Consider the following 21,854-nt stretch of genomic DNA (forward strand, 5'->3'; position numbering starts at 1 on the left):
TTAATACATAATATGTTTATGTCCTCGTTTGTGCGGGCCGTACTGATACTTGTGGAGCCTCATTTTTGATCTTCTATGAGCCCAAGAGCTTCCGTAATTGGGCCACGAAACGATGGAAAAAACTATCGGGCCCATGCCGCGCAACCGCGAACTCCGACAAGAGCTAATTACCCTAGAAGATGCATCATGGGAAGGGTATCCGTCCCCCCAAGAGATAATTACCATACAGGATGCATCATGGGAAGGGTATCAACCCCCCCCTCCCCAAGAGCTAATTACCATACAGGATGCATCATGGGAAGGGTATCGATCCCCCAAAGAGCTAATTACCCTACAGGATGCATCATGGGAAGGGTGTCGATCCCCCCCCAAGAGCTAATTACCATACAGGATGCATCATGGGAAGGGTGTCGATCCCCCTAGAGCTAATTACCCTACAAGATGCATCATGGGAAGGGTGTTAACCCCCATCCCCCATAATAGTTAATTACCCTACAAGAGAAAGCGCGCGCTCTCAGCGAAAATGGGCCTGAACAACAGGTATCGGTATGTATTGGCCAGCAGGTATTAACGCTAGGTTCGGTTCCACGACAGCGACTCAAACGGTCAACAGGTCGTTACCAACAGGTGACACGCGAACCAAAACAAGAAAAATACAAAATGGCAGACGCAAGAGGATCAAAACTATGTGTTTGGTCAACACCTCGACGCAAGTAAACACGGATTTTGGAACTTTTCGCTGGCAGGGTTTCGTGTACAGTATTTTTGTGTCGGATTTTTATCAAACGTGCAATGAAAAAGAGTAATTTCTTGAAATCTTGAAATTAAACGCGTGTAAAATTCTGTTTGTGTTTGGAGGTATCTCAAGATCACCTGTCTACACTGATATTGGACGCGTTGACAACCCAGTTATCAAATGTTTACTCTCGAATTATATGTTATAAAGGCTGGATGTGGACGGGCTTTTAGGTAGAAAATCTTTGATGTCCTGATTTCTACTCTATATTTGGTACAGCCGGAAATGAGGCGTGCGCCGATGTTTGGAGTTGTTTGGTTGGTTCTATTCACTGCTAGATGCCGCTCCTCGCCACAAGGGAAGAACAGACTAGCGCATTTATTCAATTACACGAAAATCGCAGCTCACCTTTTATCTGAAGTCGAGTCTCGCGGGAGCAATCTATCGGCTTACGAGATGTCTGCGCTCTGGGACTTTATGACGGATATCCGTCCATCCACGAAGAACGCCGTGGTCCTCGCAAGCACCCTCGTCAAGGAATTCACGCTTTCCACGAGTAGAAATGCGTCCGCCATTAAAGAGCTAGATCTTCCGCGGGACGTCGCGAGACAGATTAGAATTCTTAGGCGAAATTCGCAGCCAAACGATCAGGCAGATGTCGCGAGGCTACAGTCCTTGATTACAAACATGACCGAGATATACAGCACGGGGAAAGTTTGCCTCAATATCACACGGAACAACACGTGCATGTCGCTAGACCCAGATCTAGGGAACCTCATGTCGAGATCACGTAACCAGGACGAGTTGGTGTGGGCGTGGCGGGGATGGCGGGACGCTGTCGCACCCCCTGTGCGCGGGATGTTTCAGCAAATGGTTGATCTCTTGAATAAGGGCGCGCGCCAGCATGGCTTGGGGGACTACGGGCATTTCGAGCGGGGCGAGTACGAGATGGGAAATGATTTCACGGCTGTCATCAAGAAGCTGTGGACTGACGTAAAACCGCTGTACAAAGAATTGCACGCTTATGTCAGGTGAGGTTAACGGCAAAACTTATTATCATTATCATCACCATATCAACAACATTATTATCACCATAACAACAATATTATCCTCACCATTATCAACATAACATTAACGAAAACATTATCACCATAATAACGACATTATCATTATCACTATAACGACATCATCATCATCACCATAACAACAACATTATCACCACTATAACGACATCATCATGAACATCGTCACCATAACAACAACATTATCACCACTAAAACGACATCATCACAATCTGTTCAATCAATTATCATTATCATCACCACTACCATCATTACGAATTCGTTGTTGCGCGACTTTGGCGAATCCAAAATCCTGGTCTCATTTGGTTCAATTAACCGTCTAAACCAATCGATGGCTTTTATGTTTTTACTGTCGCGTCATAGACAATTTGACTGAACACAGTACCCGCCATTCCCAGACGAGAAATGCGTTTGAACTAACGGCGTTCGCGCAACAACGATTTTGGCTACAAAATCATGATAATCAAATAGAAAAATAATCATTATCACAATTACACTGCATTACTCACACGATGATTAGCAAAAGACAATGGTGCTTTTTTAATATAACATATTAACAATCAATAACTTGATTGAACTTCTTGTTTATTGGTTTTCTAACAATGATCTTTGATAAGGTATAGCGTCTAAGCAAACGGTTCTCTTAGCGTCTAAGCAAACGGTTCTCTTAGCGTCTAAGCAAACGGTTCTCTTAGCGTCTAAGCAAACGGTTCTCTTAGCGTCTAAGCAAACGGTTCTCTTAGCGTCTTAGTAATGTTCAGTGGTCTAACGGTTCTCTTATCGTCTAAGCAATGTTTAGTGGTCTAACGGTTCTTATAGCGTCTAAGCAATGTTTAGTGGTCTAACGGTTCTCTTAGCGTCTAAGCAATGTTTAGTGGTCTAACGGTTCTCTTAGCGTCTAAGCAATGTTTAGTGGTCTAACGGTTCTCTTAGCGTCTAAGCAATGTTTAGTGGTCTAACGGTTCTCTTAGCGTCTAAGCAATGTTTAGTGGTCTAACGGTTCTCTTAGCGTATAAGCAATGTTCAGTGGTCTAACGGTTCTCTTATCGTCTAAGCAATGTTTAGTGGTCTAACGGTTCTCTTATCGTCTAAGCAATGTTTAGTGGTCTAACGGTTCTCTTATTGTCTAAGCAATGTTTAGTGGTCTAACGGTTTTCTTAGCGTCTAAGCAATGTTTAGTGGTCTAACGGTTTTCTTATCGTCTAAGCAATGTTCAGTGGTCTAACGGTTCTCTTAGCGTCTAAGTAATGTTTAGTGGTCTAACGGTTATCTTAGCGTCTAAGCAATGTTTAGTGGTCTAACGGTTCTCTTAGCGTCTAAGCAATGTTCAGTGGTCTAATGGTTCTCTTAGCGTCTAAGCAATGTTTAGTGGTCTAACGGTTCTCTTTAAGATTTCAGCTGAAGAAGAAGTACGCAGGAATGAGTGGGTCAGGCCCAATCCCCGCTCATCTACTAGGCAACATGTGGGCTCAGAACTGGGACGGTATCTACGACATGGTACAACCCTATCCTGACGCCACGCCCTTGGATGTGACCCCCAGCCTGATCAAGCAGCACTATACCCCCGAGAAGATGTTTAAACTCGCACAGTCATTCTTTGTCTCTATTGGCCTCGATCCCATGCCAAAATCCTTTTGGAATAAGTCAATGCTGAGAAAGCCTGGGAACAAGAGTGTGGTGTGTCACGCCAGCGCTTTTGATTTTCTCAAAGATGACGTCAGGTGCGTTTAACTTTGTAGCTATTAGTACTGGTTGTTTATATGTGTTTATGTTTATTGCCTATTTTTAGAAATCTTTTAATGAACACAGTAAAGCTGCACGTTTCTGAAGGGAAATCAATAATCTTTCATCAGCATTTGTTTAATTTCAACCCTCATTTTGTTGATTTAACTACCCATATTTCTCTGCTCGCCTTACGATCATTTTTGTTCATTTCATTGCAAAGAAGAATTTAGAAGTAGCTTTAGCAGATTGTTAACAACTACATGATAAAATACTCAAGCATCTAGACGGCGAAAAGTGACGAAAAGGAAATCGAATGTATTGTCATTTGATTGACAGGATAAAAATGTGCACGCGCCTCAAGCAAGAAGACCTGATTACCATTCATCACGAGATGGGGCATTGCGAGTACTTTCTCGCGTACAAAGACCAGCCGTACGCGTACAGGAATGGCGCCAACCCGGGCTTCCACGAGGCGATTGGCGATACCATAGCCCTATCTGTGGTCACGCCCAAGCACTTAAATTCTGTTGGCTTGCTGTACACGCTTCCTAAAGGCGATGGTAAGAACTTACTAAAGGAGATCGCAAGAACTCTATCAATTTGCTGTACACATTTCCTAAAGGCGATGTTAAGAACTTTATCAATTTGCTGCACACATTTCCTAAAGGCAATGGTAAAAACTCTATCAACTTGCTGTACACATTTCCTAAAGGCGATGGTAAAAACTCTATCAACTTGCTGTACACATTTCCTAAAGGCGATGGTAAGAACTCTATCAATTTGCTGCACACACTTCCTAAAGGCGATGGTAAGAACTCTATCAACTTGCTGTACACACTTCCTAAAGGCAATGGTAAGAACTCTATCAATTTGCTGCACACATTTCCTAAAGGCGATGGTAAGAACTCTATCAACTTGCTAAACACACTTCCTAAAGGCGATCAACTTGCTGTACACACTTTTTAAAACACACTTCCTAAAGGCGATGGTAAGAAAATGGTAAATTCATTGGTAAATTATTTCTTTATAATATATATTATACAATTCAATGTATTTCTATACATACCGTCTCCCAACAGAAGCGAGCATAAACTTCCTGATGACGCAAGCCTTGAGTCACGTGGCACCCCTCCCGTTCACGTACCTCGTCGACCAATGGCGGTGGAAGGTTCTGGCGGGAGAAATAAGCCCATCCAATTACAACTCAGCATGGTGGCGAATGCGGACGCTCTACCAGGGCGTTAAGCCTCCGGTGGCGCGAAATGAGTCGGACTTTGACCCCGGCGCCAAGTTCCACATCGTGTCGAACTCGCCATATATTGGGTGAGTCAGGTTTTTATCTTCAAGAGTACGAAACAGTCCTCCTTAGATAGCGAAAAATATATTGATCTGTGAGCGATACACAGCGCATTTCGTCACCCCCCCCTCCGAATAAATGTGTCCTACCTTTAGTTTCATAGATCTGTTATGTCGTTCCTTTTATTTAATATATTCTTTATGTAGTTCCTATTTCATAATGACTTTATTTCATAGATATAACTTTATTAAAAAAATATGACTTTTATTTCATAGATATGGCTTTTATTTCATAGATATGGCTTTTATTTCATAGATATGACTTTATTTCATAGATTTGACTTTTATAGATATGGCTTTATTCCATAGATTTGACTTTTATAGATATGACTTTATTTCATAGATTTGACTTTTATAGATATGACTTTATTTCATAGATTTGACTTTTATAGATATGACTTTATTTCATAGATTTGACTTTTATAGATATAACTTTATTTCATAGATTTGACTTCTATAGATATGACTTTATTTCATAGATTTGACTTTTATAGATATGACTTTATTTCATAGATGTGACTTTTATAGATATGACTTTATTCCATAGATTTGACTTTTATAGATATGACTTTATCTCATAGATTTGATTTTTATAGATAGACTTTATCTCATAGATTTGACTTTTATAGATATGACTTTATTTCATAGATTTGACTTTTATAGATATGACTTTATTTCATAGATTTGACTTTCATAGATTTGACTTTTATAGATATGACTTTTATAGATATGACTTTATCTCATAGATTTGACTTTTATAGATATGACTTTATCTCATAGATATTTCGTCAGCCTGATACTACAGTTCCAGTTCCACCGAGCCCTTTGTAACCTGGCCAAACACACGGGACCTCTGCACGAGTGTTCCATATACCAATCGAAAGAGGCGGGGAAGAAATTCAAGTAAGTCAGTGCTAACCACTAAATACGGTAACATAGGAAATCGGCAAATAAACATTTCCAATCGCACATTTTTCCATCGCAGAATGTCCAGCACGGGACCGGGACACGAGACACCCCCAATCATATATTTGATGCGTGAATGCCACGTGTTTGATACACATATTTGATGTGTGAATGTTACGTGTTTGATACACATGTTTGAAGTGGGAATGTCACGTGTTTGATACACATGTTTGATGTGTGAATGTCAGGTGTTTGATACACATGTTTGATGTGCGAATGTAATGTGTTTGATACACATGTTTGAAGTGTGAATGTCTCGTGTTTGATACACATATTTGATGTGTGAATGTTACGTGTTTGATACACATGTTTGAAGTGGGAATGTCACGTGTTTGATACACATGTTTGATGTGTGAATGTCAGGTGTTTGATACACATGTTTGATGTGTGAATGTCATGTGTTCGATACACATGTTTGAAGTGTGAATGTCTCGTGTTTGATACACATGTTTGATGTCTGAATATTACGTGTTTGAAACATATGTTTGAGGTGCGTATGTCACGTGTTTGATACACATATTTGATGTGTGAATGTCATGTGTTCGATACACATGTCTGATGTGTGAATGTTACGTGTTTGATACACATGTTTGATGTGTGAATGACACGTGTTTGATACACATATTTGAAGTGTGAATGTCTCGTGTTTGATACACATGTTTGATGTGTGAATGTCTCGTGTTTGATACACATGTTTGATGTGTGAATGACACGTGTTTGATACACATATTTGAAGTGTGAATGTCTCGTGTTTGATACACATATTTGAAGTGTGAATGTCTCGTGTTTGATACACATGTTTGATGTGTGAATGACACTAGCCTGAGTATCAGGTGATTTTATTTTTCAAAACTCGGAGAGGAAAAATAAAAGTACGCCTGACACAAATACTACACGCGACGCCTGCCGCCTCTTTTCAGGCCACTGTCAAAATACGTCGGCTGTCAATTTTCCAATGAATCGCGTGGTGGCACAATCAAATGCCCAAATCAAATTATAAACAGCATTTATGTCAAACAAAACTACATTGGTGTTATAGGCAAGGGTAACAATTTTAGTAACGACAAACCCCGGTTCGCTCATAATTTGAAACGCAAAGGTAATTCACGGATCAGGAGATTTACGATATGACTGCAGATCCTCACATCACTAACTTACAACAGCATATTCACATCACCAATTTACTACAGGCTTTTTCGTCTAAATAGACAAACCTCTGCTTGAACACAAATGCCATTATTTGATAAGCTCACAAGATCAACAACTCGCGGGAAGTGCCGTAAACAATCCCAAGCATTCTTCGTGCTCTCACAGACAAATTTCTCGAATATTCGGCGCCTAGTCTGTTGTAAAATTTGATAGCTACGACTAATGACGTCTGTAGTATTAAGCAGCTTCTATGACATCCAGCGCCTTTGATCTAACTAGTAGATCTTCGCTTCGAAAAACGATACCAATGAGAAATAAACACACGCAACGAACGACCTGGGCAAAACATTTGAACATCTAACCTGAGTATCAGGCGGAATGTTTCCGAAGAAAATGAAGAGAGGAAAAAATATTTTTTTTCAATGTTATAGAAAACGATTTCTCTGGTTCTGCTAACGCAAGGTCAAAAGCACTTTTGGAGTCCGCCATTACTCTGAGAACGAGCAGTCGACGGGACAGGGTACTATATATAGCTGAACCAATCAGCGCGTCCCATTCGAGTACCCTTTGTTTTTTCGACCAATCTGGAGCAATGCCGGAATCCGGCATGAGAACATGCGATTCGAACAGTACTTGTATCAGGCCCTTGTCTTGTTTCTCGCCGGCGCGATAGGAACATAGGAGGGCCTGATACTCAGGTTAGAATGACACGTGTTTGATACACATGTTTGAAGTATGAATATCATGTGTTAAATACGCATGAAGTGTTAATATCCCGTGTTAGTGGGAATGTCACGTGTTTGATACACATGTTTGATGTGTGAATGTCAGGTGTTTGATACACATGTTTTATGTGTTAATGACACATGTTTGATACACATGTTTGAAGTGTGAATGTCATGTGTTTGATACACATTCATAGGGAGATGCTAGCCGCAGGCCGGAGTCGTCCTTGGCCCCAGACTCTCTTCAAACTCACGGGCGAGCGAGAAATGTCAGCCGATCCTTTACTTGAATACTTCGCACCACTGAGAAAGTGGCTTTTCAACTACCGCATTAAAAACAACTACACGCTGGGATGGAAACAAGCCAAGAAAACAACAACAACAACAGGAGGAGTACGAAAAACGCTGACTTCTTCTACCACGGGCTCACCTGGGTCTAAAGGTGGCCATCAGGGAAAAGGAGTCTCATTTACAAAGACGGCTCTACCGAACGACGGATTGAATCTAAAAAAGCCGGATCTGAAGACGGCGCTAGAGGCGATGCAACCAAACACGGCGGCGAACTCGGCAAGAAATCGGATAGTCGAGGGGGAACTGGAAACAAAGTCTATTATCCAGGAAGCGAAGCCCATGTTTGTCCCGAATAAGGTCAAAGATCAACTGGAATTGAGATCGGGGAAGACCTGGAAGAAAAAACCGGGAGAGAAAACTATTTGAAAACCCTACCTGACTTGAGATCGGGAAAGGAGAAGAGCTTTTTTAACACACGCATGTTTTAATATGAGGACTAAGGCTATTGACTTGATTCATTTGCGTGCATTTGCATTGAATACGGCTCATGGATAATACGATGTTTGAACTTACTTACTCACTCTGCCTATTAAAGAGCAACAGTCAATACTTCGTACTCATCCACATTCGTTAGGCTCATCAGGGGCTCGTTTCTCAAGTGCCGCTAATCACTGGGCCCGTTAGGTTACCGGGAGAGTTTTGGGATACTTTTACGGGTGCGGAAATGCTTTTCTCAAAGCTAGCGGTAGCCTACCGTTATGAATAGATTTTATGAATGGATTGGCTGAAGAATTATTAAATTTCGATAAAAATCCTAGATTTGTCGATTTCTGCATCATCTGCAGTTTTCAAAAAAGGGAAAAAGAAAGAGAAAGAGGGAGAAAGTCTCAGAACTTCGCAAACTTGTTTACAGCTACATATAAATGACAGCTACATACAAATGATACAAAGATTGGTTGGTTGGTTGATTGATTGATTGGTTGATAAGTGGTCTCATTATGACATAAAATGATGTGAGCCTTGATTGCATTGGTTCACTTCTTCCGGGTTTGTGTAAAAGCATTGGAATGGTTGTCTCTCTGGATTCTGTGACACAAAATGTTACCGTCGATATGGAGAGACGGGCCTTTTTGTTTTTACTGCTGCAATTAAGAGTTCTCGCTGGTTTTCCGGTTTCTAAATAAAGATAGGAAAGGGAGCATTTTTAAAGTCAAGCTCAACAGTGTTAGTCCCAGGGGCAGTCTCAAACTTGATGAATGGGTCAGAGTCAAAGGGAGGTTTTAACTGTCTACTAGTCGAGAATGAAAGGGGATCGAATGCTTTGAATTATGAAATACTCATTGCGCTCCCCAACAAGGGTTTATTAGCACTCGACTTTCTCGAGTAAATGATAGAAGATCTTACCATGCCCATCCAGAACCATACTCTCAGAGCATTCCTCTGTGTTTATATTAAAGTGCAACAATTTCCTGGAAAAGGCTGGACTACGGCTCGCTTGTACAAACTGCTACTAAAATTCTTTATCCTTGTATGTCAGACTACCCTATTTTTTTTTTTGCCTATCTTTAAAGCCCATTTTGTGTACTTACAATGAACTTTATTACTTGAGTCCAAGACAAAAGACGGATTACAGTAAGTAGAGGGGCGCATTCGCGAGCCGTCAATAAGCACATGGAATGAGAAATATTTCCCTCCCCCTTGCTCTATTTGTTTGTATCGATGGCCTTTTATGGTGCATTATTGCCCGCGGGCGGGTGTTCTTGTCTAGTAATTGAGTCTGGAATGGTACATGACTGCATTATGAGACTACTGCCAGTTGCTGCGTGGCATCGATTTTTATATCTGCGTTGTTACACTCACGTTAGATGTGTTATTTCGATAGTAATTCACAAATGTTTGACTTTTTTCCAATATCAAATATACAGTGGTGCCGAAAGTAAAGAAATTAACATCGAAATAACAGAGGGCATAATAATGACAATCTCTAATTGAGATAATTGACAGTTTCCATGACAACTGGTATTATTCTCTTACTCATCTTGTAAAAATATACATTGTTGACAGTTTATTTTATCGTTGTCTATGGCCTGTTTTACTTTCATAAACTCATTAGCATTACCTGCTATATTTTGAGAATGTTGAAGCCCTAACACCCATTTTATTGTGACATACGAGCCTGATATAAATACAAATGGTATCTTGTTTACATCTAAAAATGCAGAACTCTTAGACACTTTTGGACAGAACTGTGACAAAACCAACATTTCTATTATAAAAATTAAACTATATTGGCTGTAGAGAACATAAAATTTTTCTTCGAATTTGTAATGTATTATTCTGAATTTTGCAATCATGCATTTGGACAGGTTGTCACATATGTTTGTATAATATTAAAAAACGAGACTACCCGACGAGTCAAGAGACTTCTGTCGAGATATCAGCTCTACTTATCTATTCTTCCACCATGCATTGCTTTGACGAGTTTATCAAAGCGTGGGAATATTCGAGAGAATTGTGTAAACTATGCTCTATTTCACCGGGCAGATATTTGAAAAGTTGAACAAAAACGTACGTCCTAGGGGTTATGATGGAAACAAACAGCGCTCAGAAAGATTATTATCGTATCTCAGCTTGCTACATTTGTAGGAAGTTGGTTTTAGAATCGCAGTACAAATATCTTTTGAAATCACTTCCAAAAGCAATCATGGAAGAATTTGTTAATGCTAAAGTTGTAAAGCCCGCTCTTATCGAAGCATGAACTTCAACGACATCGCGCCGAAAATTTATCACTCGGCGATATAAGGTATTTATGGATGGTATGCAAAGAGGGCATTTCAAAAGAGTTCTTTATCGGTTTAGTTTCCTATCATCGTGTTTGTCATCCTTTTAGGATTCCGTCTTCTGGGTTTGTATTACATGCGTGACTGGACTTGATACCTTATTATTGAAGCGTGACAGCGAGCCGTTGGGAGTATGCAAATCATCGATCACTAGCTTGTGTCGTAAACGGTCTGGAACTCAGCATAGCTAATTCTGCGACCTGTGACCAACTGTTTGGCGCTTATAGCTATTGTTGGCAGGATTCTTTGCAAATTCTCGCCGCTTTTTCGCCGAGGAATCAGTGTTCGAGAGGGTCAGCGTCTTTAGAGAGTAAGTATTTTAGTGGTATTCTGGCCAATTCTTAAACTTCGTGCACGCATAAACGTATCTTTTGTAAAGTTGTCTTGAATTTAAGTTCTTATATGAAGCCATAGCCTCGGTAATTGTCTTTGTTATGGTATCTGTCTTTTGAAGTTTCATATAGGCGTGTGAATACCCTCAAATTCCTTCATCAGTCATCGCCGAGTTGTTGTCAAAGCAAAGCAAACTAGGCGAGTGTAGCCGTTAGCTCGCTCGATATTGATGCACGGTTGAAAAAAAAAGGATATCGGAAACTATCATGAAGTAGATTTTAGGCATTATATGGAATTATTATTGTTCATTTTATAGCTTGTATATCCATCGGCAAGGTGTCAAGGACGACGCGAAGAGTTCACCGTAAACACTGACTTGTGATATTTGTCAGTTTAATGGACTTGCATTCAAGAGCTTCGTCTATTTATATGCCCTCGGTGTAGACGGGTTCTTAATTGCCGCTATTTTACCCCTGGTTGTGGTTTTTTGCCAAAGTTGTCGCCATGAGTCAATATAAACAACAATCCAAAGCTGATTACCGAGATTCCGAAGCAATTGGGGTTGGTAATGGGAACGCAAACGGGGCCAAAGACCCAAATAAGAACGACGAATTTGATGTGTACGAAACAAGCTCAAAATCTACGAAAGTTCAGGAAAGTCATACAACTGTGATCACTGAATATAGAAGCGAAGAACAAGACGAGTTGAAGAAAAAGTTTGAAGAGGCAAAACTTCGACTGGTTGATTTGGAAGGGGAGCTGCGAAACACCCGGGAAAAACTCGGGAATTTGCAAGGAGCATGCGAAAGCACGGAATTGAAAATCGGATATTTGAAAGATGCTACGATCATCTACCAAGATGTGGTAAGCTCTCATGAGTACACATTCAAGTCGATCACGGAAGAAAACAGGATCCTAAGGATTCAAGTTCAGCGTACGAAAGGCCTGGAGGAGGAACTCGAGAAAGAGAAGGACAGGAATAAAGTGCTGGAGGAACGCATTGCAGGGCTGGAGCGAGATAAAGATGACGCAGAATCTGCCATTGATCGCCTCACGACTCAGTTGACTGATTCCGAGTTGGGTTCGAACAAGTTGCGTGAGCGCGTGACAGATTTGGAAGCGGAGTGCGCGGAATTGCGTGACATGCTTGCCGCGTCTGAAGACGAGTGTAAGAAGTTGAGAGGTGACCTTGTTGACCGAGACGATCAGATTGACGCTCTGAAAGAGGAATTGGCGCGAAAACACGACGAGTGTACTATTTATGTCACGCAATCCGAGACGCTCTCCCAAGAATGCGACACGCTGAAGCAAGACAAGATCGACAATGAGCAAAACTTGTTGAAAGAAATCGAGTCGTTGAAACTCAAGTACGATGAAATAGAAAAAGAAAAAGGCGTATTGGAAAAGGAAAAAATCGAAATCTTTGACGAGTTGAATAAGTTGGAGGAACGCTTGCAGGATTTGGAAGATCTTCAAGCGCAGCGCTTCGAGTTACAGAAGAAATACGACAGTCTCAAAGAGAAATACGAGACTCTACGAGCGGAGAATGACGACTTTGTGGGTCAGATAAACGCCTACGTGGACCTGGAAGCGAAAGGAAGAGAACAGTTCGCAAGACTGCAGGCCAAGTATGATGAGCTTGTGGCCGAAAACGCGGAACTGACGGAAAACTGCGACTTGCTGGAGAAGAATGAAGCGAGGCTGAAAAAGGAAATTGATGACCTGCGCGCACAGCTTGCGGACAATGACGATCTGGAAAAGAACCTAGACGACATGCGAAAGCTCGAGTCTAAATACGAGCTCGTGATAATCGAAAAGGAGAAGCTAGAGAGGGAGATCATAGTCCTCCGCGAAGTAGAGACCAAGTACAAGCTACTTGTGATCGAGAAGGAGGGACTGGAGCGGAAGCTGAAGGATGAACAGAAAGTTGTCTCCGAGCTCAAGATCAAGTTGGAAAGGTTTTCCGAAGACGGGACAGAGCTCGAGGAGAAAATCAGATCGCAGCGCAACAGGATAACCGAACTCGAGCGTCGAGTTAAAGAACTCGAGAGAGAGAAGAACCTTCTAGAACAGCAAGTGAAGACCATGAAGAACAAGTCTGATGATGATGACAAGAAAATCAAAGATTTGAACGAAAAAGTTCGCGTTCTTGAGAAGCAATTGAAGGAAAACGACGCTGAGATCCAAGGCTTGAAGGACGATAACGAAAGGTTAGAAGATGAATTGGAGGACTTGTCAACCACCATAAAGCGCGGGAGAGCGGAATACGAGCGTATTTTGAAGGAAAACGCCGAGCTTAAAGATGAAAATGAGGCTCTAAAGGCAGAGATTGACGCATTAAAACCGAAAATTGAGGAAGAGGTTGTGGTGCAATCCGCGGCTCCCGTGGCTGCCGGCGAACCCGACTTTGACGATAAAGAACAGCTAGACATGCTTGAAAACGAGCTGAGAGAAGTCAAGCAAAAGCTAGAAGATGTCGAAAAAGAATATCAACAATACAGGGAAGAAAAGGAACCGGAGTTGAAGTCACTACGCGACCAGGTCAAAAATCTTGGGGAACGGCTTAAGGACGCCGAGTTCGTCAAGAAGAAGCAATTAGACGACTTGAAAAAGCTACAGAAGAAATACGACCAAATGGTGGAGGACTTTGAAAAACGAATCAAGATTCTAGAGGACAGGAGTGAAGGCCAGAGGAAAGACTTGATCGATAAAGAGATTGTGATCAGTCAACTTAAGAAGGACGAGGCGAAGAACAAGATTCAGATAAAGCGCTTGGAAGACCAGCTTGCTGACAACAAGAAGGAAATGGACAAGGGGCTCGCTCTGGTAAATAAGCTCCGAGACGAGATTGCTGATCTAAAAAAGCGACTTGCTGCAGCAGACGACAATGACGAGCTGATGAAACAGAACGAGAGCCTCCGTAAGAAGGTGAGCAAACTTGAAGACGAGGTTCGTTTCCTCAACGACGAGCTAAGGGAAGCCGACAGTTCATCGATTAAAGACACAGAGAAGCTTAATGCTGAGATTCGTGAGTTCAAAAAGAAGATAGTGGAACTCGAGAAGTTGGTCGATGATCAAGAAGAGGAGATTAAAAAGTTGGAGGATGAGTTGAAAAATGTACCGAAAGATAAAAAGGACGGAGGCGATGGCGAATGGAAGTCGCGGTATGACATCCTGTTGATTAAGTTTGAGGGTCTTGAGCGCGAGAGAGACTCACTGAAGCGAGACAAGGACAAGTTACACAAGGATTATATCACTATTGACGACGAGCTTCAGAACGTCCGATCGCGATACACTAGGACCAAGAAACAGCTCGAAGAAACTAACATCGAGATCAACTCGTTACGGATCCAGATCAACGAGTACAAATTCGGTGATGATGCATCTGCCCTCAAGCGTGAGATCAAGCGACTCGAAGACGCACTCGACAGAAAGGAGAGAGACTGCAAGGAGCACTTGAGCGAACTCGACGAATGGCGAGAGAAGTACGAGTCCCTGAAGCTGAAATACGACGAGTTAGAGTACGAAAAGGGATCCCTACATAACGAGAAGAACGCGCTGCAGAGCGAGCTCAAGACCAACGCAGAGAAACTCGCCGAGATGGAGATCAAACTGAGTCAGGGGAACAAGGACGAGTTGCGCCTGCGCAATGAGATTCAGGTCCTGAAGATCAAGATTACGGAGATTGAGCAGCGGGGTGGCGATACGGACGAGGTCGAGCGGTTGCGCATGCGCGTAGTGGAGCTTGAGAGGGAAGTTGGACGGCTGAAGAAGCTGTTGATGGATGCGAGTGATGACAACAAGTCACGTGACGCGCTACAGGGGGAGATAGAAGACCTGGAAAAGGAGGTAAGGAACGCGCGTTTATTATCATTCTAGAAAAGTTACTTGGAAACTAACCATTTGCATAGAAGTGTTCCTTTGAAACGAACCATTTGCACAAAAAAAGTTTCTTAGAAACTAACCATTTGCATAGAAAAGTTACTTGTATAAAGTACGTTTAAAAATTTACTGTTTAGACACGATTTACAATGAGAATTTCCATTGGAGAATTTCCATTTTTATAATATATCTGTACATTATAGTAGTGTCTACCTCTATATGTAGAATTACTAATAAGAAATACCGAGACCTAAAATTCAACCCCGCTAAACTCAAGAGCTCGTTGTTACCAGCCTGAAACAAGTCATTTATATAAATCATCTTCGATCATCTTCGGTGAGAATCTTGCATTGTTGTGCCAAAAGCTTAACCTGTTCTCAGAACAGTCCATAAACAGGAATTCAAACTAAATCATGCTAATTCTGAGTATTTAAGGCTTGTGATGACACCAAACAACTAATTCATGAATGCTCATAGGAATAATAAATAATTGATATCTGCGGTAACTCGAGAATCTCATTTATTTTCAAAGTGACACAAGACTGTGTTGTGTTGGTTTGAACTTTGTGAGGTTCACTACAAATAAATATTGTTTTAATTAGAGTAAATTTGCTGTCTCCTGTTTTGACAACAATTTTAACGACTTGTGGACAGAATCTGGCTGTAGATCGGGTCAGTACTTGGTCCAGAGTGGTTGTTTCAACTGCAAATTAAAAGCTTAAAGTATGAATGTATCCACCATCAAATCATTAGCAGGTTTATGTCAGAAAAAGGTCTAAGTTAAGGTTTAAGCGGTTCCCAAAAATGTTTTTTTAGCCTCACCTTAACTGATCACGTTTAAACTCTTGTTATTTTTTCGGATGCTAGTCTGAATTTGGTCGATTCTTTCTTTAATGTGCTAGCTATTTGTACTTTTCAAATTTAGCATTAATTATCAGCGTGACTATCTCGGTATGACATCGTTCCTATCTCGTATAAAATCGTAACTATCTCGATATAAAATCGTAACTATCTCGGTATAATATCGTAAATATCTCGGTACAATATCGTGACTATCTCGGTACGACAGTAACTATATTGGTATAACACCGTAACTATCTCGGTCTAACATCAGGGGCGGATCTATGGGGGGCCGATTTGGCTTAAAAATAACAAGAAATATAATTAAATATACGGAAGACAAAAAAGTCCGCCCTTCCCCTTTCTTGAAACTTTTGCTTCGGCCCCCCCTTTTTTAAACTTCTGGATCCACCCCTGAACATCGTGACAAGACCGTCTCGGAAACCTGTTAGTTTCTGTGCTGTCGATTAGTTCTCAAGAATAAGTGTTAATCACGCCGCCATTTTACGCTCCAACACAGTATCGAGTCACACAGTATCAATTTACATCGGTTAATTTAGGCGAGTAACTGATATATTATTAATCAAATACAGGGGCTCATAAGTAGGGGCAATCATCTGCATTACATAAGTGTCACGGCGTTTCCTAGGATCAGGCTATTTTTAGACGCGCGCGCACGAACGGGCCAATCAGCTACGTTGACGTTGGTCGCGCGCGCCAGTGACGTGAGGCTGCACGCGCAAATTTCAGTTAGGAAGAATATATTTTTATCGATAATCCGTCGGTTTTGTTTGTTCAACAAAAGAATTGCAAGCCAGAATTTAAATTCGTAGGTAAAACTTGATTCATCAATGAAGAAGAGAGCAACAAAAGTCAAAGTACCGAAGAGAAAACATAGCTTTTTTGTCTGAGACTGCGCGTGCAGTTGAGCTCAGCCAAAACGTAAGCACTAAGGTCGCATCTAATTGGCTAATACGCGTGTCTAAAAAAGCCTGATCCTAGGAAACGCCCTGACACATATATAATACAAGAATGTGAGGAAGTTGATTGCCACTACTTATGAGCCCCTGTCAAATATTATTAATCATAATCATAGCTATTAATACTCAAATCCTAACATTACCCTTTATAGGTGATTATACTGACACACGAGATTGAGCTGAAAACGGCACGTCTCAACGAATCAAAGAAGGAAAACGAAAACTTGAAAAACCGGATAAACGAGCTAGAGAACCAAGGCGTAGCCGTGCCGATGATCCAGCCTCAGAAGATTGAGACGGTGCAAGCGGTGGTGGAGGAATCAGTGCCTCCAGTTCCCATGATCCCCGCGTGCCGCGAGACGTCAAGGCTCGTCATTGACGTGGAGGAACGCCTGGAGGAAATCGTGCTTGGCGTGTTGATCAAGAGCCGGGTTCATCGCGTCGTGCATCGCTACCAGGGCCGCGGACGCGAGCACTCGAAACTCGACTTCACTGTGGAGGCTCTACCCGGCACCGTGCTTGTCGGTACCCCTGTGGCGGTCAAGGTTGATGCCGCGGAGACACCCTCAGTACAGAAGCCTGACCTGATAGACGGCTTTCGGGTACCGGGTTTCGAGCAAGAGGTGGAATCGCCGCTCATGGCAGACTTCAACCTATCGGCCCCGCCCAGTGTGTATCCACAGGAAGACCGCAACATCTCCCCTGTGGCGTACACCCTTCAGTCTTCGGATCTGGAAGAGACTCCCGCCGGAGATGACTACATCCTCGTGGACGCCATCCCCGCACACCGCCTGCAGAGCGATTCCTCAGACGGTCCCTACGGGGGACACGGGGAACCTTATTACCAGTACCCAGGGGACCACGAGGGATTCCGTCCCTCTCCGTCGAGAGAGCCCGAGGACTTGAAGGTCCCACGAGGAAAACTGGTTCCCATCAGAGCCGTGATTCGCGACTCTGGTGTGGTGATGCGCGCAGAACGACCCCCTACCCCTCCCGGGGTCAGTCACCGTGTTCCCAGCGATCAGGAGATTTTCAGGTAAGCCTTGTTTGTGCTGCGATTATCGCTCGCTTTTGCTGTTATTTTCTTCTTATTCTTATTTCGCATTTAACTTTGTCTGAATGAAATTTAGACGAAGTTAAACCGTGGCCGTGTTAGCGCGAGCCTAGGTGCTGGTCCGTGATTGAGGCCTACGGCCACCCCTCCCCTCTTGGGCAAACTGTCCTTTCAGAGTTTGTAGATTGAGCAGGGCTTGCAATTTTGTATTGATCACACTTTTTATTTTAAACCATTTAAATAGCACTTTCGGGAACTGGAAACCGAATAAAACTGATTATTTCTCGCATTGACATCCGCACATTACAACGATATTGTAGTCTATTTATAAACAATGAAATCCCCTCCATGAATGTACTATATCAAGTCTAAAACATTTCAAATGCCATTTCAGTTTATCGCAAAGAAAGTTTTTTTCTCAATCGATTCAGAAGCTGGTATTTTCCGCCGAAATGAAATAACCGCCCCCACCCCCAAAGACCCGAAAACAAACATAAGCGATATATATTATTATTATATCCTCATCCCTCTTTAGTTATATGATATCCTTATCCCTCTTCAGGCCTATAATGATTTGATATCCCTATACCTTTTCAGGCCAATTGCGGCAGAAATTACGCATGAACAACATAATGAGCCAGTGTTCGAGGACCAGCGGTATCCCGTTCGTGAGGAGATGCCACAGGCAGACCGCTATTCGCCAAGAGAGCGAGTCCCCTCTCACGAGCGTCACACCAAGGGACGCTACAACGGCTATTCCAACGGCTACAACGACAACCAACCGAAAGGAAAACGATCGAGCGGGTACCAAGACGACCCTAGGAATAACCGAGACAGCTACGGAGATTACTCGAGGAGCTCCCGAAGCAGCTACGAGGATCATCCGAGAAGTTCCCGAAGCAGCTACGAGGATCGCTCGAGAGATAGCCGAGGAAGTTATGGTGCCAGGGATTCATACGGCAGTTATCCCGAATATTCAAGAGGTTCCCGCGGAGGATACGCCAACCTATCGAGGGATTCTCGACATGGCTACGACGACCATACGGGGGATAATCGAATGAGTGGAGATTACGAGCCGAGAGATAATCGACTGATTTATGAAGAGGAGCGAAGGGAAGCGAAGTCGTACCGAAAGGTTTCCGATGGTGATGGAGTGAGGCGGCCATGGTACGGTGGGAACTAATTTGAATAGTCACTGTAGAATATCATACTGTTCTTATTAGTTCGAATGATAAGCCGGTTGTCAGAAAAAGATGGGATTCGAGGCCATAGATGAACAGGTAGCATAAACCCTGTATAGAAGGGCGGGATTCGAGGCCATAGATGAACAGGTAGCATAAAACCCTGAATAGAAGGGTGGGATTCGAAACCAGAATTTCATAGATAGCATATAGAGCTTTTTGCAACACCTCGAGCACATTTTGATATTTAACAACGCACGATTCAAATTGATCTTAATCCTTTGTAGTGATATGCTTTCAATAAAGATTTAACACCCAAGGAATAAACTAATGGCACGAAGACGGTGAAGCCACGAGGGCACGCCGAGTCCCTTCGGAAAAACTAACGGAACGAGGACGTTACGAGGACACGACCAGTCCTTTCGTTTTTGTTGTAAAAATGGGACCTTTTAAAAGTATTCCGATGCGTAAGGGACCAAAATTTACTAACCGGCTTGGACTTAAGATTAGATTTAGTCGTAGATTTAGTGACTACATAAACATTTCACTTAAAATACTTAAGGAAGAAGTAGAAGTATTGTAGATTAGTATTCGGAGTATAACTATTTCAAGTAGTATTAATATTTTATTGTTATAAACACATTTTGCTATAAAAAGGCATGCCCTATTTTACCACTGCATATTTTTCTGCGAAAGTACAATATTCTTTGCATGACCTGGAAGCTAGCTTTCTAATTGCCCTCCCCTTCCTTATGGAACTAAAAAATGTCGGAAAATCTGTTAAGATAAGACTCTAGTCTAGACTCGATCACCATTTATTAACTTTAAGCATTATTTCTACCTTTTTAGAAACAGTAGATTTTGTAAACGTTCAGATGTGAATTTTTAGAATAAAAGTGTAATTTAACGTTAAATTTCATTAAGAGAATTAAGTGTTAGTTAGTGGAGGGGGCCAACATTTCTTTCGTTAGGGGACTTGGGGGTGGGGGGGGGGGTATCTCTGAACATATACCACACGGTACCACCCTGAAAGAAACAATGCGTTGGCCTGTGGTATGGCATGGGCTACCTGTGCTAAGGATTGGACTTCCTGTGGTATGGGATGGGATAATAGTCGCACCCAGTTCTCCACCCATACACCACACAGTGGCTCGCTAAAGAAGACGGTTGAAAGGTTTATTTGGCTCGGTCCCAATAGTCGTCATACATTTGCATATGAAGGCTTGTTTTGTGCCTCAAAGATCGACAGAGTCAGGGAGTGCTGAAAACTTAAAATACAAAACATGAAAATTAATCTCATTTTTGACGTCTGAAGCACTAAATTGTCCCAAATGCTTGAATACTACTATAGTAAGAAATGTGATACTTATTCCTCTGAAATTAAAGCTATTGTGAGATGTTCTTTATATTTTTAGAATATGATCTTTCTCATATGTGAGTTAAAATTCAAATAAAAATTGTGGGTACCCAACCATGTTTTTGTGAATTTCTGAAACAAGTTATGATGAGATCTTTGTAGAACGACTAAAGGAACAGTATTTTGAACTTAAAAATTGGGGTACCAGGATTGGTTTTAGCGCAAAATCTAAAATGCGTTATTTTCTTCAATGATTATAAAGTTTCCTCACGTGATCGTCTTTTCCAAGATCTCCGGACCCTCCGCTATCCGCGAGTTCTCTCACGTGATCGTCTTTTCCAAGATCCCCGGACCCTCCGTCATCCGCGAGTTCTCTCACGTGATCGTCTTTGCCAAGATCCCCTGATCCTCCGCCATCCGGGAGTTCCCTCACGTGATCGTCTTTTCCAAGATCTCCGGACCCTCCGCTATCCGCGAGTTCTCTCACGTGATCGTCTTTTCCAAGATCCCCGGACCCTCCGTCATCCGCGAGTTCTCTCGCGTGATCGTCTTTGCCAAGATCTCCTGATCCTCCGCCATCCGGGAGTTCCCTCACGTGATCGTCTTTTCCAAGATCTCCGGACCCTCCGCTATCCGCGAGTTCTCTCACGTGATCGTCTTTTCCAAGATCTCCGGACCCACCGCCATCCGCGAGTTCTCTCACGTGATCGACCTTTCCTAGATATGCACTAATGACTAGCCTGCTAGCTAGTAAGGTAGTCAGAGCGTGAAGCAGAACAAGTCCAGTCACCATGGCGACTAGCACTCTTGTAGCTCGTATGCCAAATGAGGCATTAGTACATAAGAAGTCGATTTGAGGATCGAGACTTATGTACTACCACCAACAGCTGTTACGACAAAAGAAGATATTATGCATAATTAACGATGGCAGGGGGGGGGGGGGGGGCAGCGTGAAGTACTCACTGGGTCTCGGTCGAGCAAAAAAAAAAAAAAAACATTGAAATGGATGTAAGCGAATTAATCAATAAAATATAGTGAAATAAAAAAAGTAATAATATATTGAATATCTTTTGTTGAAAAATCGTATTTTTTAGGATCAATCAATAAAATCTTTTTGTCTTCTTCTTCGAGCGGTCCCATCCTCCCATCCTCATCCGGTCCGGTCCGGTCCGGCCCCCCCCCCCCCCACTAGAACCCTCTCCTGTTGTCAAGTGCACTGCGAGCCGTCATGTTGATATAGCTGTCAGGCTGAACTGCTTGAAAACTTTAATAAACTTTTAGTTAATAGAAATGGTCGAATTTACAGATTTATTTGCAAAATTTATTTTGTTTTAAACAAATATTGGACCGATTATAT

The 21,854-nt window shown here is 42.2% G+C and overlaps 3 protein-coding genes across 4 annotated transcripts; 2 read left to right on the top strand and 1 right to left on the bottom strand.

Moving 5' to 3' along the window:
- Positions 1 to 582: 582 nt before the first annotated feature.
- Positions 583 to 3,549, top strand: LOC5505310 (angiotensin-converting enzyme). Its single transcript, XM_048732344.1, has 2 exons — positions 583 to 1,767; positions 3,210 to 3,549. Exons 1-2 carry the CDS (start codon positions 1,022 to 1,024, stop codon positions 3,547 to 3,549), a joined length of 1,086 nt encoding a protein of 361 aa, XP_048588301.1. The 5' UTR covers positions 583 to 1,021.
- Positions 3,550 to 10,970: 7,421 nt separating this feature from the next.
- LOC5505309 (myosin-2 heavy chain) lies at positions 10,971 to 20,054 on the top strand. Of its 2 annotated transcripts, XR_007313787.1 has the most exons (5): positions 10,971 to 11,180; positions 11,520 to 15,052; positions 17,058 to 17,941; positions 18,557 to 19,239; positions 19,291 to 20,054. XR_007313787.1 is itself a non-coding variant. In XM_001626112.3 (4 exons), the coding sequence occupies exons 2-4, from the start codon at positions 11,708 to 11,710 to the stop codon at positions 19,140 to 19,142; spliced, it is 4,815 nt and encodes a 1,604-aa protein (XP_001626162.2). In that variant the 5' UTR covers positions 10,971 to 11,180; positions 11,520 to 11,707; the 3' UTR covers positions 19,143 to 20,054. The 2 variants fall into 2 exon arrangements, 1 of the variants encoding a protein (XP_001626162.2); XM_001626112.3 differs by having other exon boundaries at positions 18,557 to 20,054.
- Positions 20,055 to 20,744: 690 nt separating this feature from the next.
- On the bottom strand, positions 20,745 to 21,290 carry LOC116613111 (paraneoplastic antigen Ma6E). Its single transcript, XM_032373734.2, has one exon. It carries the CDS (start codon positions 21,288 to 21,290, stop codon positions 20,745 to 20,747), a length of 546 nt encoding a protein of 181 aa, XP_032229625.2.
- Positions 21,291 to 21,854: the final 564 nt, after the last annotated feature.

This window comes from Nematostella vectensis, chromosome 9 (genome assembly GCF_932526225.1).
Source record: "Nematostella vectensis chromosome 9, jaNemVect1.1, whole genome shotgun sequence".
Classification (NCBI taxonomy): Eukaryota; Metazoa; Cnidaria; class Anthozoa; order Actiniaria; family Edwardsiidae; genus Nematostella; species Nematostella vectensis.